General features: G+C 35.4%; 1 protein-coding gene across 1 annotated transcript; it reads right to left on the bottom strand.

The window, feature by feature from the left end:
• Position 1: 1 nt before the first annotated feature.
• On the bottom strand, positions 2 to 18,929 carry pnoca (prepronociceptin a). The gene is made up of 3 exons (XM_067367366.1): positions 18,813 to 18,929; positions 9,627 to 9,779; positions 2 to 2,010 (listed from the first exon to the last, which is right to left on the bottom strand). Exons 2-3 carry the CDS (start codon positions 9,747 to 9,749, stop codon positions 1,423 to 1,425), a joined length of 711 nt encoding a protein of 236 aa, XP_067223467.1. The 5' UTR covers positions 9,750 to 9,779; positions 18,813 to 18,929; the 3' UTR covers positions 2 to 1,422.
• Positions 18,930 to 19,202: the final 273 nt, after the last annotated feature.

Raw genomic sequence — 19,202 nt, 5'->3', positions numbered from 1 at the left:
TTAGTGAACATCATGATTTTTAGTATTGGAATAAAGGGAAAAGCATGACTCAGTAATGTTTGCATAAATACATCATTTCATATGCACAAATACAAATAAACTTTGACAGCTTCAAAAAAATAAAATAAAATAAAGCTTTTGGTTTTCCACTCTTTGATGAGGAAGCAAACTCTGTGCATGTGCATGACAGAATTTGTTATGTTTGTACAGGCATATTACAGTGATGAGTCTTTGCTGGAATGATTTATGTGAAATCTGGCTTTATTTAGTTTGGGGGGGGGAGACCGTAAACACAGATTAGCTTTCCTTAATCCCCTTAGAGGGATAGTTCACCAAAAAAAAAAAAAGAAAAATCTATCATCAATTACTTGTGCTCATATCGTTTTGACCCCATTTTATATTCTTTCTTCATTAAAACCAAAAAGGAGATGTTAAGCAGACTGTTCAAGCTGCTCTTCTTCCAATACAATCTCATAGCAATTCATAACTATTTTACGTTTTGGCAAATTGGTGGCTATTTTGAATTCATTGGTACAATCACATTTGACTCGTGATGGTTTTGTTTAGGAGTGGGGTTTGGGATGGTTTAGGCTTTCTTTTTGTATTAAAATCATATTTTCATATGATTCACATATGAAATCATACAAAAACGCTACTTCGTAAAATAGTTATGTTTTCCATACAACGAAAGCAGATTGTTAGGCTATTTATACAGCCCATTAAGCTCCAAAAATAACAAAATGTGTCTTAAAAAGTAGTCTATATGACTATATACTCCACGTAATCTGTCGTTTCCCAATCCCAAACATAATTCGTGCGTGTCACATGACCAAATTGCAGCGTCGCAAATTTGATTCGAGATTTGAAAGTAAAAATGAGGTTTAAACAGTTAAAAACTGTTTCTCATACTGTTAAATGGGGATTTACGGTGCGTTTTGAGCTCAAAACGATATAATGTTAAGTAAGTCGTGACAATTTCTTTCATTTTTGGTGAACTATTCCTTTAATCATTCTATTTTGTGTCTAGTAATGACTGTCTAAATGACAATGGAGTTTTCATTATGGGAATTCTCATTGACCAATAGGTGGCAGTGTTGTAGAGGAGATGGATTTGAATCCGCTAAAGTTTTCAAAATGGTCTTTGTACAATGTATAATTAAACTACAGGGGCCTTCATATACAATACCAATCTATAGATGTCTCAAATTAAATATGAAGAGTTTTCTTCAAACTTAAAGCTAATATCACTGATTGTTAGCTTTGTTTGACACAGATTAGATGTTTCAGTGAGTAAATGCACATCTAACCCTGTGGCACTATGAAAGCTTTTTTTTGTGTTTGAGGAGAACGGTGCATGATATCTTTCGAATGAGCTTAACAAATGGTTTGCTGGGTAGTTTTATTCACTTCAAAGGTCAAAGCTTACTCATTCGGTTGGGTGACATCAGCAGACATATTGAACTCGCTAGCTCGAGTACTCATGCCCAAATACTGCTTGAGGAACTCGCTAAATCGCTTCTGGTTGTTCCATTTGCGAGCGGATTTGCGGACGCCTATGAAACCCCCATATCTCTTTTGCAAAGGCCTGCCAGGATCAATGAACTTCCTGTAGCCATACTTGTTTTTGAGGAACCCTCCAAAGCGTTTGATTAGGTGGATGGCAGCTTCTTCCTCGTCGCCTTCCATCTCGCTGTCTCCATCTCGCTCCTCCTCAGATTCCTGTGCCGACTGTACTTGCAGGAACTTGTATTTTTTACTGAGTTGCATATCTCGGTCCTGATCATCCATTTCCAAAGCTCGTGTTATGTGGTCAAACCTCTGGAGGGTATCAGAAAACTGCCCATCATCCTGGTCCACAGGGAGAGAGGCGTCTGCCTCCTCATCTGCTCTTTTCAGCATGGCTCCTCCAACTGATAATGAGGCTTTTGGTTTCTGCTCCACAATGGTCCTGCGACATATCTCCCAGGAGTTGCCTGGTGAAAGTTTACCATGACACTCTACCAGACACACCTGAATAAAGACACACACAAACACACATATTTCAACATTATAACGTGCTTTAATAATACAGACACACTCAAAAACATGATGAATGTCTCGTAACGTTATCTTCAGCCAAAGACTATAGATACAGAAAGATGGTTTACTACTATTATTTTTGAATGGGAGAAACTGCAACACGCATTATGGCATAATAAGTCCCGCCTTCTAAGTAAAAGAGCCAATCACTGATTGCTAAAGTCATTGAGTCACTGCAGTTGCCATCAGTAGCTCTGCCTCCCATAGAAACCTGAGACTCTATTTGAGCATGAGGAACAACATTTATGGGACTGTTCATGTCAGATTTTGTTGCTGATTTGAAATATGTTATTTAATTGTGAGTTCACCAAGCAGTTTTTGAGATTTCAGGATTCCCCCATTCAAATAGACAGCATTTGGTCTTGGATGCCCAAAATAGCTGCCTGGAGGAGTTGCAAATATGGCCGCCGAGTGAACAGACTTTCCTTGAAAGGGACTTTGCTTCAACACATTGATTTATCCATTGACTAATCTTAGCTGATTTAAAGGGATAGTTTGCCCCAAAATGAAAATTGATATCATTAAAGCCAAAGATGTAGGTTACTTTTTTCTTCAGCTGAACAGTAAAGAAGATTTTTAGCTGAAACCGTGGTCCTTGGTGATTTGTATAATGCAAGTCAATGGCTACCGTTACTTTGAGGGTCAAAAAAAAAACATACAGGCAAAACAAAATGAATACATGTGGTACCTGATGATATACTGACGTTTTATGAAGCGAAATGATCAGTCTGTGCAAGAAATTGAACATTATTTACAACATTATTTCCTGTAATTCACAGCCTCGGCCAACAGCATATTGACGTACAGTATAGCCACTGACTTGCATTGTACAAATCACAAATGACCACGGTTTTAGCCAAAAATCTGTTCAACTGAAGAAAAAAAGTCATCTACATCTTAGATGGCCTGAGGGTCAGAAAATTGACCCTTCGCCGGGAGTTTGATTGACAAGCGATCTAACCAATCAGAACGCCGTATCCGCCATTTTGTCCGACAAAGCAACCAGTAGTTAGAAAATTAACCTCGGTGGAGTTAAACTTGAAAAATTGTGTATATTGATGTCTTTCCGCGTTTGAAACAACATTCATTCTCATGTCCATTCATGTTTATTTGACTCTATAAATGGACTTATTCTGCCATATTGCATCTTGCAGTTTAACCCTCTGGAGTCTGAGGCTGATTTGGGGCCTGGAGAACTTTTGACATGCCCTGACATTTGTGCTTTTTTCAGTTGTTCATAAACATATTAATGGAAAAAGTGTCATTACACTGTATTCAGCACAAACTAGGCTACAATAATATGTGAGGAACATGTATGTACATGTTTGTGTTTTTGAAGGAATAACATTTATGCGTGGTTGTTGAAAAAACAAAAAACTTAAGTCACTGAAATAAGGCCAAAAAAAGTATAATAAATCTGTGTTCATAAGACTTTAGGGTATTGGAGGTTGTAGACTAGAGTTTTTGCTTCAAAATTATGTAAAAATTATGCTGCCTACTCCTTCATATTTAACAATATATTGATTTAGTTTTTGTAAGACACTTTTTGCCAAGAAACACAGTATGCAAGGAGGCGTGAATCACCACTGAAAATGGGCCATTCTCACCTGAGAAGACAAAAGAATTGGATAGTAATGAGCTGAAATGACTTGCATATTAATGAGGCATTTCAGTCAGGTAGGCTGTGAAAAAAAACCTTCTGTGATGTCTCAAGCTCATTATGATATATGAAACATACAGAAAAATATTATTACAATATAAAGTAATGGTTTTATATTATACTTTAAAATATAATGTATTTCTGTGATGCAAAGAGTCTGAATATAGGCTTTTAGTTTAAAAGCATGCACATTTGGAGAAATATTGGATTCTCATATGCTTATGTCAATTTTCTATACAGAGGAGTTATTTTTATTTAATATTCACTGTCATTACTATGAGCGCTGGTGTTTTCAATTCATCCTTGAAGTCGGAGGGCGCTCTGTGCATTTTAGTCCACAAATTCATCTAAAAGAAGAAGAGGCTATTCCATGAATGGAGTTTCCAATACATACAGCAGCAGGAGGGCGCTAAAGAAACAAAAACTCATCTAAACTTCATCTGTAGAAGACAAGTAAACAGGAAGTAACTGCATGTCTTCTAGAGATCGCTAACCATGACTTTTACATCCAGATAAACACTTTTCAAGACAATAAATACACGATTGAGATAATAAATGCATGTATTGACTGAATTAGCGTCTGAATAGCGCTGGCTCCGTGGGCGTGGCCGCATTAGCAGATAATGAGCTGAATCACGGATTTCTGACATGGCTCTCTTTTCATACAGATTACATTAACAAAGAAGGTTTGTTTTCGATTTGACTTACATGATTTAAAACCTGACATCTTAACGTTTTTTTAGACATAAGTGTAATTTTTTTGTCATTAGTATTCACTAAGTTACAGTTCATTTTCTGAGAACTATCAGATTGGAGTTCGTTCAGAGGGAGAGGAGAAATCACGCATCATGTTAGTTTTCTTTATTTTACAAAAAGCACAAAATTCTGTTTTTACTCTGAGTGTACACAAATGAAAGAAGATATTCCACAGATTAAAATGGTGTATAACTCTTAATTGTATGTGCAACATTGACGGAGTATTTTGAGTCTCTTTCACACTGATAAGAAAAAAACCACGGTGGTATCGCCGGCGATACCGTCAGACCTCAGAGTGTTAAGTAAAAGAGCCAGTCACTGATTGATAAAGTCACTGCAGTTGCCATTAGAAGCTCCGGTTCCCATAGAAACCTGAGACTTGCGCTTAGGACTGCACATGCATTTTGGCTCGTCTAGCCTGAAAAATAATATTTTTCAACACTATTTGAGCACGAGAAACAACATTTATGACTAGTAGGAAGAGATGATCGGTTAATGAGCCTCTTGAGCTTTTTATTGTTTGAATTTCTTTAATAACTACACAGTTTTAAAGCTGGGATATCATAAGTAACCTGCTCTGTCTTGTCTGTCGATGTGTTGTCAGTGTCCTCTTTGCTCTGCAATGTATTTTTCACTGTGTGTGGCGTGACAGCGCCATGGCTTGTCGGACAAAGCAACAGTAACTAAGGGGGGCAGGTCTTTGCGAAGGTCAATTGACAGCAAATTTAAATTTTTGGGTGAACTATCCCTTTAAGATATAGTCTCCCTGTCAGCTAAACTGGTGTTCAGATGGTTTCTGCCAGCTGGTCTCCCAGCCTAACCAGTTTAAAACCAGCCAAGAAAGCTTAGAATGGTTTGTGTTAGCTGTGTGTGTGTGTGTGTGTGTGTGAGAGAGAGAGAGAGAGAGAGAGAGTGTGTGTGTGTGTGTTTAGCAGAGTATGCAGCATATCAAATTGAAAAAAAAAAATCCTTATTTAATTTTATTTTCCTATTTTAATTTTCTTAATGTATGTTCTTGGTCAAATTGACTACAAATCTTTTTTTTTTTAATAGAAAGCTGTTTTCATAAAAGTTTTGTCAATTAAATATTTTAAACCCCTCCCCTGCAACTACTGTTTGTTTGTTTGTTTGTTTGTTTGTTTGTTTGGGTTTTTGTACATTTTAAACACATCATTAAAGTTGAGCCACGCCCATTTTCTCTGAATATCTTCAATATCTTGTTTCAATATGTCACATTATGGAAGAAAAATGGGATTTGTTAAGTAAAATCAGATTTTATTTTTAATTGTTTTGTTATTTTTTTGTTTGTTTTTAATTAAACAGCACTAAGTTTAGTCCTTGAAACTGATTACCAAGCATCTTGCCAAGAGTGCTGATTTTTGAAGTGACTCTTTCTGCAGGTAGCAAGTGATCTAGTGATTCATTGTATCATCCACTCAACCGATTTGTTCAAAACTGTGTTTGAAATCTCCCCCTATAACCTCATTCACTATTCCCATTGCTCGTCTAATTTAGTCCACTTGAGGGAGTGAATGAAAACGAGTGAGTGAATTCGGAGAGACATGGGAATTCACGACCCTCACAGTGCATTATGGGTATTCTCTAGCCGTTAGGTGTGTTCGACTCGAAGCGGTGAAGCGCAGAACGATCGGTATATTACATCAAAGTACCACATAGTAACAATTACAGAGAAGAATATGGAGCCGTCATACACCGATCGGTCTGCACAGCACCATTTCAAGTCAAACACACCTGTTGAGCGTACATCAGTTGTACACTTGTTATTGCAGTGCATTATGGGATTGAATGATTTCACTTGATACCTTCCAGTATGGTTTCGGACACCACTATAAATAGCTGTCCCTTCAAATAGTGCCCTATTTAAGGACGATTTCGAACACAGCCTAGGTGTGTTCAACTTGATGCAGCGTTGCGCAGACCGATCGGTGTATGACATCAAAATACACAGATCGGTCTGTGCATCGCCACTTCACACTTATTATTTGATCAGGAAGGAAACACAGGTAATGAGAACTTAAAGTAGCAGTGAGGAATTAAAGTCACGAGACACGACCCTCGCACATTAAAGTGTGAGGAGCGTCAGCTCTGTTTAACGTAATCCAGTGCAATCAATTAATCTTTCGAATTAAAAGTCGGGTTTCGAGGGAGTATGATAGTGACCAGAAAGAGGGGGAGAAACAGAGGGAAGGATATGGTCATTCATGCTGAACATTGATAAAAACACCTCAGGGAGTGCCTACATAAAGCTATGGAGGGCTACTCAGGCCAACCAGTTTCCGTAAGCAGCCTTGCCAAATGATGTTATTGTGTTTCTACTTAATTACACAACAAGATAACTGAATCACCCCAGCTGTTTTGAGTCAAAAGGCCATCTTTAACCAAATTAGCACTTCTGCCCCTGCAAATGCGTCTTATTGACATGAATCAGAGAGTATGTCCTCCTATCCTCGGAGCTATAATCAGCTGCAGTGGCAGTGCACAACCACATTCCGCTGTTGTGATCATTATAATTATGTCAACTAATGATGAGTCTCGGGGAAATTCGATACAGTTGAGGCCACAGGTCTTGAACAGTAGCCTACAGAAAATTAAATAAGATGAACAGAATTGTAGAAGATCTGGGTAGAGTAACAAATCAAACTAGACTTCTACATTATCTGAAGAAAAATGTCTCTGACATTTAGGTGGTTCCTAAGGTGCTTGGGTGTTTTGAGTGGTTTCTATGTCGTTGCAGTGTCAATAGAACTAGTCTCTATGACATTCTAGTTTTTTAGAAATGGCTTGGATAAATCATTTAATGTAAGTGTATGGGATTTATTTGAGTATAAACTTTGTACATTTCTCATTTGAAGGTAAAATAAAAATAGAAACAAATGAGAATTATTGTTGCATAGTAAAAGCACAAAGCTATAAAAATGAATGTTGTCAATCTATTTAGTTTTGGAAGAATTTAATAAGAATATTAAAGAATACTAACTCATATTAGCTAAATCTCTGATTACAGATGTTTGTACTGTATTTGATCACAATCTGTGTCATTTAGATCTCTTAATCTCTTAAACAATTAATTGGTTTGAGTAGGACAAACTTAAATTAAACAAATTAGTTCAGTCAAATTAAATTTTATGAGTGTTTAGCACTTTCTTTTTCTTTCAAGTTCACAGAACTGATATATTTTAAGTAAACTGAACTGTTTCGTTGTGTTGAGTTTTATGAACTTATTTTGTTTAATTTAGACAAACTTAAAGGTTCTCTAAGTGATGTCACACGTTTTAAGGCCAAAACATTTTTTGTCACATACAGCAAACATCTCCTCACTATCCGCTAGCTGCCTGTCCCCTGAACACACTGTAAAAAAAAAACGCACCACAAGCTCCAAAAACGGCAATAAAAACAAACTGGTGCAGCCTGGACCACAAAACATAATAAACATGCTCCAGCCAATAACTGACAAGAATGATTTTAATTGCGAGTTCATGACTGTTTCAGGAAGCACGGAGGGGAGGGGGAGGAGGAGGGAGGGTCTAGCTAGCCTCTGTTTTGTTTGACAACACTTCAAACGTCAACAGGAAGTTACTCCACCCAGGATCGCTTAGAGCACCTTTAAGCTTAACTGAAACAAATTGAGGTTACATGGAAAATTTTAAGTTAAATGTATCAATTAGTGTACTCAAACATTTCAAGTTAAGAACAATTAAAATGTATGAGTACAAATTAAAAATCTGCAAGTTCTGCTTAGGCCTACTTAAACTTTGAATTTCTTAACTTAAAAATTGAGGCAACTGATTGCCTCAAATTTTTTGAGTTTTGCCAACTTATTTGTGTTTATTCTGGTGAGATCACTGAGGTATTTTTTGTTTGTTTTTTTTACAGAAAAAAAAAAATATGTGCAAAAGTCTCCATTTACTTTTTATTTAATCCCATTGCTGTCTATTCTAGAGTTCTTATTTGTGATATTCTTTCCTACACTCTTAGCCCGGATTTTATATTTACTTAAAAATATAATTACAATATACTTAAAATATTTAAGTTTGGTTGCATTACTTATAAAATATAAGTAAATTCTACTAATTTGTGGGTGTATTTGAATGTGTTAATAAATGTAAGTTAAATGCACTTAAATTATGAAGTTTTTCTCCTGACGACGCCTCCTTCACACTGGTTTGCGGCAGGTAATGACGCCATTTTGTCGTGGTGTGTGTGAATTCAAGGAGCTGTTGATGAGCAGTTGGAACATTTGTTTTGGCTGTTCTACAGACATTTTTTCCTAACATTTACCTTTTTATAGTTTTTCACCAAAGGAGAAAATCACAATTTTTAAGTTACCATCATCGAGGGTCAGGGTTTGTTTTAGTTGAGCTCTTGACCCTTAACTTTTTAATATTAGATTTTGTTTGGGCAGTTTTAACTGCATTAAACCAGAAACCAGAAAAGCAAAGTTAAAAGATGATCAGGTGGTGTTTGTTATGTTTTCACATAATCATTATTTGATCTGAATCACTGAACTCATTTAGAGCCCAATCTCTGAGTTAGATTTACATTATTGATTACAGCAGCACTGTGATTCTACAGCGGAGGATCGACTTCTACAATACATTTTTTTTTTTTTTTAAGTTGTCCTTATAAAAAAAAAAAAATAATTATTATATTTTAGGCACACACAGACATAAAGAATCAGCCTGTAAATCTCAAAGACGGTGACAAGCAACATGTTCTGATAAACAGATCAACTCTGAACATTAGAAAACAAGCTACTAAAAAGTCACAGAAAAACAGCAAAATTTAAGTAGTGAGAATAAATAAAATTACTAAGACAATCCAGCTCATAATTTATTCATGCAGCAATGCATGATGGGAGGCATGGATGAATTTTGATTGGTGGCAAGTTAACTTGCTTAGTGCATTGAACTTAAATATACTAGTTGTAATAACTACAAAGTAATTAATATTACAAAACATTTTAAGTTAAATGAACTCGAATTATTAAGTTCACATTACTTAATCATTACTTAATTTTTTTAGGGCAACCAGTTTCCTTAAATTTTTTAAGTAAATTCAACTTATCCGGGCTAACAGTGTATGGGAAGTGATGGCCAAAGTGGGGAATTACCAAATTGTTGAAGGCATATTCATTAGGCAGTTTTTGGCTGCAGAAGAGGCAATCCTTCTGGCAGTCACACCATGCTGGGTTACACAGTCCAAGCAACAGTAGCGTCCACAGTGGAGTCTTCATCACGGAGTGTGTTAAAAGCTGAAGGGCACTCTGTAGAGAGGATAGAGAAAAGAGATGATGGTGCGAGAGAGAAAAGAGGTTACAGTTCCTGGAAGTAAAACTTAACACAACAGTATGTGTATACTTTAGTTCAACTTCTCTGGAATACTTCTGATTGGACAAGCACAGCATCATTAGCACCTTTTTTGAGACTCAAATCTAATAAACTCAAAATCAAAAACCAAATGTAATATATGTATATGTATATATATATATATATATATATATATATATATATATATATATATATATATATATATATATATATATATATAGTTTGGGTAGTGTCAGTAAGATTTTGCAATGTGTTTGAAAGTTCAAGGCTGCATTTATTTGATTAATACTAAAGAAATCATTCTAATATACTGATTTACTCAAGAAACATTTATCATCATTATCATCATCAGTTGCTGCCTAATATTTTTGTGGAAAATTTGAATTTTTTTTTCAGGATTCCTTGATAAATAGAAAGTTCAAAGAACAGCATTTATTTGAAATTAAAATTTCTTGAAAAAATATAAAAGTCTTTACTGCCACTTGAATTTTGCATAATTGATTATGTTAGTTTCATGTTTATTATCAAGAATTTGGGTCCCACTTTATATTAAGTGGCCTTAACTACTATGTACTTACTTTTAAATTAATCATTTGATACAATGTACTTATTGTGTACATGTTTTTACATTGTACTTATAATTTAAAAACACCTGCATGTAATTACATCTGTAATTACATTTATAATTACACTGTTGACCCATCCCTTACACCTTACCCCCACCCTTAAACCTACCCATACCACCAAAGCTTGCCCTAACCTTATCCGTATCCCACCTCAAAAGCAGCAAAGTGTTTTTCAATTCAATATGAACCCAATAAGTACATTGTACTTATTTTTTTATGTAAGTACATAGTAGTTAAGGCCACTTAATATAAAGTGGGACCACAATTTGTATTGTATATTGCGCTATTTAAATGAAGGTGACTTGAATTGATCAATTCAGTGCATCCTTGCAAAACTAATTTCTTTCAAAAAAATAAATAAAAATTAAATAAAAAAAATTACTGACCCCAAACTTTTAAATGATATTAGTGAGCATAAAGTCTTTTGATATCTGGCTAGAAGCTCCAGTTAGAAAATGAAATAATAGTTTAGAAGAAACATTGTAAAAAATATTTGTTGGTTTAACTTAAAAAAGTAAGTTGAGTTCATTGAAATTAAAAATTTGAGTTAATACAATGAAGGTGATTGATTTACTCAACAGTAACTCAAAATATTATGTTGTCTGAACTACATTAATTATCTAAGTTGATTTGACAAAAGAAAAAATGTTGAGATAAATCATGAAAATAATTTTTTACAGTGTAAGAACTGGAATGAGACTCGCTGAGCTTAGAGAGAAATTTCACATCAGAGGTAAATATGTCCATATAAAAAATAACTTGTTTGCAAATTACGCATAATTTATTAGATATTAATGTTGTTATATTGTCTCAGTGTTTGGTTGGTTGTTGGGCGACTTGTTTAATACGTCGTAATGGACTGTTTTTCTTTGTGGGAGCTTTAGATGAATTAATTTAATAAAACAATTTCACCTCACTTCAATATTTAATGATCAATTTATTTGTTTATTCAGCAAGTAGCCATGTAATGAGCAGAATAATGTACAGTCAGAAGGTCATTACTACAAAATAAACTCCTTCGGGGTGAGATTATTTTGCGATAATGATGCACTTCATCCCTCACATAATCTAAACTAGTTTTAGATGTAAAAATGTATCATATCAGTGTGACGTTATCAAACTATATTTAAGGTACTTTTTGATTGTATTTGAGACAGACTTAGCATTTGCAAGTACTTCATTAGCAAAACTCATCATCTATAGTAATTAAAGCTAGAATTAGTGCTTGTGGCGTAATGGGAGCAGAATGGAGAAGAGGAGGAGGATTTGATGCATGCTGGTTAAGCAGTCTTAGTCACCACATTATTCCAAACAATAGAAAGGACTATAAAGCTTCAGAATTTAAGCGCTTTGAGAATAATAACCTTATTCTGCGGCTTCCTTGTCAAGCAAGTAAAGCACAAATAAGAATGTAGGTTTCAGCACTGATGGCGCTCCTGACATGCTGCCTTCCAAACCATCAGTTGTTTAGTTGTTTCAAAAGCAACTTCAAGATAAATCAATTTCACCTGCATTACACTCGTACTGAAAGTGTCACCATGGAACAAAAGCAAAGGTGTAAGTCACAGAGAATCGATAGGCACCCCTTGAGTGAGTTTTATTGAATTCGGTCACTGTACGAGCAACAGACAGGGAAAGACACATAATTATAAGTGTGTGAGTGAATTACACACAACTTTATGAAGGGGGGAACGAACTAGATATTGATTTTGCCACCCCCTTTAGTTAATTTCGTTTTTTCTTTTCTCAGGAACTACAAGAAGACACACCTAAATGGATTCTGGCCAGGGTGCAGCATTGCTTAGAGGTGATATTTCAAGTGAGGATTGTTTGTTACAACTACAGTTTTTTTTTCTCTTCAGCAGCTATTTTTTCCTGTTGAAGTTTCTCATTTGAATTTAGATTACCAGAACAAGTTTTCTGCGCACCTCAGGTGCCCCAGAAGTTCTTAATCTCACTGCAGTTTGTACAGACCTATAGATACATGTGGGATGCAGAGCTTGGCAGGCCTTCAAAATGTAATTAACTAACTCAATTATGTGATAAAAAAGACTTAACAAAGATAGACACAGTGATTTAACTCCTGACCTTTGGAATTATCTCATATACCCAAAGGAAAGAACAATCTCTCATTGACTAAGTGGGAGGAAATTGGTGCAGTTTGAGAAACTGTGTTTTTTATGTCATAAGAAAGCTTTTTTTTTTTTTTTTTTTGAAAAGGAAATCCTCAGTGCTCTATTTACTGTCAGCGATTCATTTCTTTACTATAGTAGCGGCGCATATAGTGATTTGTGACATCTTTACTTTAGTGGAATTTATACCACAATAAGATTCATTTACACAAACTGTTTAAAGGTACAATTTGTGATATTTTTTTCCGCTAGAGGTCGCTAGAAGCCTATTCAAAACAAAGGCGTAGTTTGATGACGCCAAGTTTTAGAGCGGAAACTTGGGACATGTAGTCTCCATCTCAACGGACGGTGCAAAAGAATAGGGATTGGCGTCTGGAAGAACTCATGTTCGTGGATGCGATTATTAACGTTACTGTAGTATGAAGCAGAGCAGGACCGAGTGTTGCGGGAGCTGAACGAGGAGCTGGAGCCATTGATCAACACACGCCTCACGAGCAGCGGGACTTTTATTATGACACAGCCGCCGGCGCCGCTTCCGCTTTTCCGGTCATGAGTTTACGGGAGCTGTCCTTGTCGACAGAACCAGCGGCAGATGGTAAACAGTAATTTTGTTCCATAAATAAATTACACAATCCACCATAAAACATGCAAGAAGTAAATAAGGAAAAGCTTGAAGCAAGCTAGTGGTTTGCTGGACGCTAGACACTACTTCCGCATTTGTCCACGGCACTGTTGTCATGTGGTTTCTACGTCAGTAAAGGCGGTAACAAAGGTAACTGACGTCATTGACAGGCGACTGCACTGCCCCGTGTCACTGTTTAGAATGGGAATTTTCTCATGATTTACAAGTAGTTGAAAACATTAGAGATATTGTTTGTAATCAGCTGGACAAAATATATAACACTTGCCTAGTGGTTTTTGGATATTTTACTGCAAAAATGTTACATATTGTACCTTTCATGCTGCACAGAGGTGGCATAAATGCATTTACCCTAACCTTATTTGTATAAATAAACTTATGAAACTAATGTTTTAAATATGAAGTTATTGAAACATATGAAAGCCTGTTTCTGCCTCAGAGTAAAAAATAAATAAATACAAATATAATTGCGAATATATCTGCAAATATATTTCAGACTTTATATATCTGCAGTCACAATGTAATTTTATATCACAGAATTGCACCTTTATTTCATGTAATTGTGACTTGATTTTTCATAATTGCAACTTTTCATATATGGCACAGTGTCACAGCTCACGACTGCAACTTTATTTGTCACATTTTGAGTCTTTACTTCTCGCAATATGACTTTATATCTCATAATGTGATTTTATATATCACAATTATAAAACAGTTAGTTCCTGTCCTTGATTCTGAGTGGTCAATAGCTTTTTTTATGATAAAACATGGCTATGGCTGCTTGTATCTGTGTATCACTACACAACACCCTTAGCAGCCACTCTTAGCAACGTAAACTGTTTGTTCTCAATTGAAATTGTTTGCTGAAGCTTAGTGTATTATGTAGAAGAGTATTGTGAAAAAGAGATTGTATTAAGCGAGTTTATTACCTGCATTCAGATTTAGCATTTTCCTTCAGGTCAGTCCTATGTTCATAATAAAAAATCTGTTTAAATGTGCAATGTATTATCTTGTCCTTTTAACATTTAAGGGGTTTTCCTGTGACTGACAGCGCTAGACAAAGCATTTGTCAGTTGCATCGTGTTCACAACAATTCAGTCTTTTCAATGTAAAAGTCTTTGCTACTGACTGACACACATAAAGACAGTCTTTGCCGCCATCTAATGGCGTAATTATGTAACTTCTGTTGCTGTTCACGGTCAGGGACTATTTTTTCTGGCAGAAGGAAGGCTTTAGTGAAAGTTGCATTGGAAGTTGCTTTAATATTTGTATTGTGTGGTAACCGTTTTATAAAAGCAATAAGGTACTCGATGCTAGTGCTGTATCATGAACAAGTCTTATTGCTTACTTATAATAATAACGGCTTTATTTCTAGTAATTATGACTTAACTTTTCAAAATTGTGACATTAAATAGCAAAAAGCTCAGAATTAAAACTTTATTTCTCACATTTGAGACTTTCTATCTTGCGATATGACTTGCTTCACTCCTTATTTTAAATTTGACCTCAATTGATGGGCTCCAATATGAAATGATGAATGAAAATATGACATTATAAATAAAAATATGTAATTATAATTTATAAATAATTAAATATATACTATTTCAGTGTTCTGCTGCTGCATTTTATTTTAATTTTCAGAACAAAAGCAGCATTATATCTGTCTCTGATTTTAGGGGTTGAGATAGATCAAATCTACATGTTTTAGTATGGCTTTTATGTGGAATCGTGTTTTTACACACAATCTACTGCAGGCACACAACAACTTTCCCTTAGCTGCGTGAACAACCCTAAGTGTTCTTTAGCCCATAAGCTTTAATGTGTCCTGTCTTCATATTTTAGTACACCTTCCATTATGTCAGCTACTTTTCCATATTCTGATCAGATAATAGGAAGAGGTACACAATGCATTAATGGATTCTAATGTGTACACTGCAGCATTTCTGTCATTGATGCTCATAGATATCATGATGAGAAATATCAGACATTGTCCAGTAAACAAATCAACTGGAAAGAATTCCATGTTTTGCTTCATTTCCCAACTCCATCACCAGTTGAGATCTTGTCCATCATTTCAGACGTGTTACCTCCTGAGATTTTGAATGTATTGTTTAAAGACACTCACAGGCTCAATTAAACTCCAGAAGTAAATGGGGTTCGTTTTGCACAGCCCATTTCTCAATCAAACGCGTCATAATCAAAGCTAAATACCAGAGGGGTTCTCAGTGGCGGAGACGCGAGACTCACTGCTGTGTCTAATTAGACCAGAATTGTGCAACTGCAGATGGAAAGCTGGAAAGAAATTGCTGCGAGGGGTCTGTGAGGTGACAAACACGCAATTATGATCACATATAGAGATACATTATGTATGACACGAAACTAACACCATAATGGTGGTATATGATCTTTATGGGCTGGCCATTGGGGAGGAGATTATATGACGCTAACTATACCTGGTTTGAATTAATGACGTCAATTTCCTTCAAGCATGACGCGTTAGATCAGTTAAAAAAGAAGAAATCAATGACCATTATTACCAATCCCATATTAACCCAAAGAGCCTTTAGTATCCAATAGCTGATGTACACAAATGTCATTATTATTGGCTGTAAAGATAATGAATGTCAATGAAATGACCAGTGAAGCATCAACACCCCTGAGGAACGTTTTTAATTGCTCATTTGTTGCTCTTACATAGCTCAGGAGACTTGTCTCATTTAGACTTCATTAAGGATCATTTATATTTCTCCCTAAATTCCATAGGAGAAATAAAAAAGAGACAATTATTGACGTACAGTGAGAGTGTATAGCTATAAAATAAAGGTGGATTACAGTACAAACAGGTATAATTTGGTTTTAAAGAATCGTTTTTTTGTTTTTTATTGTGATCTCTGATGTTTGATTGCTTTGTATACTTTTGGTATCTTGGGCTGAAACTCCTCACATCAGTGGCAAACACTGACAGATAAGCAGACAAGTAAGACGAAAGAAAATGAGTTGGAAAAGAATAGACTATAGTGCACTTTGTTCACCTGCACGTCTCAGCAGGGCCGCAGCCGCCCATGAAGGTCAAAGACAAACATTTGTGCGGACACACACATACTCACCGGCTCAACGGAGGAACAAACTGAATGCAAAACTGCCCCAATAATCACAACTGTTTTCAAACTATATAAGAACTAATCAGTGGCTGGAATGGAAGGATTCACCACACTTAAAAAGCAGTCAGGACGGACCTTTCATCGACACCCATGATATAAAGATAGATTATCTAATCGAAAAAGCTTAAGGCTGTTTTCATGCTTGTGATGCAAAAGTAATTGTTTCATCTGTGGTACTGAATGCAGTTGTTAAACTCAAGTTAACTCCTTGATGAAATATCATGGATTCAACTCGTCCCTCACACCAGTGCCTTTCATAGTCCAGCATCAAACAGATATGTTAGTCTAGATGGTAGATAAACTACTTGGAATTTGAAAAAATGTATTTGTGATATTGCTTACAGTTTTGTACTCTAACTATGGCCTTTAACACCCATTTTCATGATTGAATTTAAGAATAAAGCATAAATCTATGAGTCACTGCACTGCACATCCATCTTCAAACAACGCTTTGCTTTTCTCAAGCCAGTGCATAATATCCTTCATAGATATTAGTTTGAACTGGCTGACCACTATAAAATATAAATTAAAAAAACTAAAAAATATAACATAATATATATATTATATATATATATATATATATATATATATATATATATATATATATATATATATATATATATATATATATATATATATATATAAAGATAAATTAAAAAAAAATGTGTTCATGCTTATTATAAAGCTGGATTATCATTTTTATAAATATTTCCAGACATTAATTGTGATTATGCTTATGTCTTTTGCTTTTATGCTTATGATTATGCTTTTTTGCATTGGGATAATTAAAGCACCGCCGGGACATAACTAATCAGGAATCAATTTCACAGTGGCTAAAATTGTGCCATGAGTTTCGGATAATCCAATACATTTGTCTCAGGGCTCTCTGAGGAATAATCGGACTATTCTTAAATTCTACAAATCATCATAGCATCAGTTCCCGTCAATCATTTTTCTACACTCTCAGACCAAAAAAGGTACAAAAGCTGTCACTGGGGCGGTACCTTTTGAAAAGGCACTGTGTACCATTTAATATGTACACTTTAGGTACTTATATGTACCTTTAAAGGTACTGATATGCATCCTTAAGAGGTAAATAAGGTACAACAGTGTGCCTTTTGAAAAGGTACAGCTCCAGTGACAGCTTTTGTACCTTTTTTTCCTGAGAGTGTATCATATGTGTGAAACTTTTCTATTAATCATGTGTTTTTTTTTCTTTTTTTAAAGAAGTACTGAGACGATTAGAAGAATACAACATACAACATTAAGAATTTGCATAGAAGTAAGCAATAGCTCTCACTAATTTTCAAAACTCTTTGAGTTTATATATATATATATATATATATATATATATATATATATATATATATATATATATATATATATATATATATATATAAACAGTATTACCACTTTTTACATTTATGATCATACCCACAGTTCTTGCAAACTCTGATATTTTAGTGACACTCTGTGGTTAGGTTTGAAATTATCTAGTGCAACATCAGAAAGTTACATTTTGAATCATCCGAGGCTGAATTACATCCAATGCACCCCAATCTTTAAAGGCTAATTCATTATAACCTCATGTGAAATTAACGAACAATTAATGCCTTTCTTCATTTATGTAACCTGAGCACTAAATCCACACTAACTCCAGCAGATAAGACATTTATAGGCACTGGCCACAGACATTAGAAAATTGCCTGGTAATGGCCCATGAACGGAGCAGGTGCTGGGCATTTTGCTGCACCAAAAGTCAGCTCGCTTTCAAAAAATATTTCACAATACTGCCGATATTCCCTCTCAGCTTGAATCGAACATCTCAGAGTACAGTAAATTTCTCCCCAAAGTTAAATGAGGTGTATAGTAGCCAGGATTATGCCCTGTAAAGAGATGCATTGATTTCACTCTATCAATCGATGACACAATTATGAGAGCAAAGTGAAAAATACGCCCCTGTCATTCACAAGACAGAATACAGAAGACATATTACAGCCGTAAACCATCATTTTTATGCATCATTTGATGCTTTACACTATTATTTTTTGTATTCTTTGTGAAGTATTGCAGATAAAAGTTGACTAAATAGTTATTTAGATTAAGGTATTCTGCAAACACTTGTAATAAACTACTGTTCTGATGGGACAGAACATAATGTCTATTACACACCCATGTTGTTCAAAACCTGTATGACTTTCTTTCAAAAGAAGATATTATACGTTTGGGGTCCAAATATAACAGAACACCAGAAGAAAGTGATAGAGGTTTGGAAGTTTAACCACAGTTCTTTTTTTAAAACTTGAATTGCACACTCTTAGTTCCAAATAATCAGCAATCAGATTTGTGCAAAGTGGCCTGAGTAAATTGATGTGAATCTAAAGTGTTTCTCCCCCCTCAGTCAGCCTACCTGAGCTGTGTGTGGTTCAGGCACCTGTCCTGAGCAGATCTGCTGAAACTGAAGGCGGTTATATTCTCCTATTGCCTGCTTCTGTTTGTTTCCTAAGAGGATGCTGTTGCTCGGTCGTCTTATAGAGACACACCCCTCCCTGTGGTCCAACCCCTCACCCCCTGTTTTACAAGAGTGTGTGTGAGAGAGAGAGATAGAGAAAGAGAGAGAGAGAGAGGACACAGGAAAAGACTGTCTTACGTATTGGGATGGGTGGACGTCAAGTCTTATCTTCTACGTCAAGGATTGCAGTCTCTCAGAACAAGCTAGAAAACTAAAAATACAAGCAAAACATTTTCCCAGAATACCCGCACACTCATTAACAGCGTGTCCTTTGTCCATTCATCTTCT

Source organism: Chanodichthys erythropterus, chromosome 18, assembly GCF_024489055.1.
Source record: "Chanodichthys erythropterus isolate Z2021 chromosome 18, ASM2448905v1, whole genome shotgun sequence".
In the NCBI taxonomy this organism is placed as follows: domain Eukaryota; kingdom Metazoa; phylum Chordata; class Actinopteri; order Cypriniformes; family Xenocyprididae; genus Chanodichthys; species Chanodichthys erythropterus.
The sequence above is the reverse complement of the archived record's forward strand: the minus strand, read 5'-3'. Positions and strand labels throughout refer to the sequence as shown.

What these genes read in the sequence shown, in the direction of transcription:
- pnoca (XM_067367366.1), bottom strand. Translation starts at nt 9,749, where the DNA reads ATGAAGACTCCACTGTGGACGCTACTGTTGCTTGGACTGTGTAACCCA. An exon ending in AATATGCCTTCAACAATTTG is followed by an intron (nt 2,011 to 9,626) that starts GTAATTCCCCAC and finishes GTCTTTATTCAG; the next exon opens with GTGTGTCTGGTAGAGTGTCA.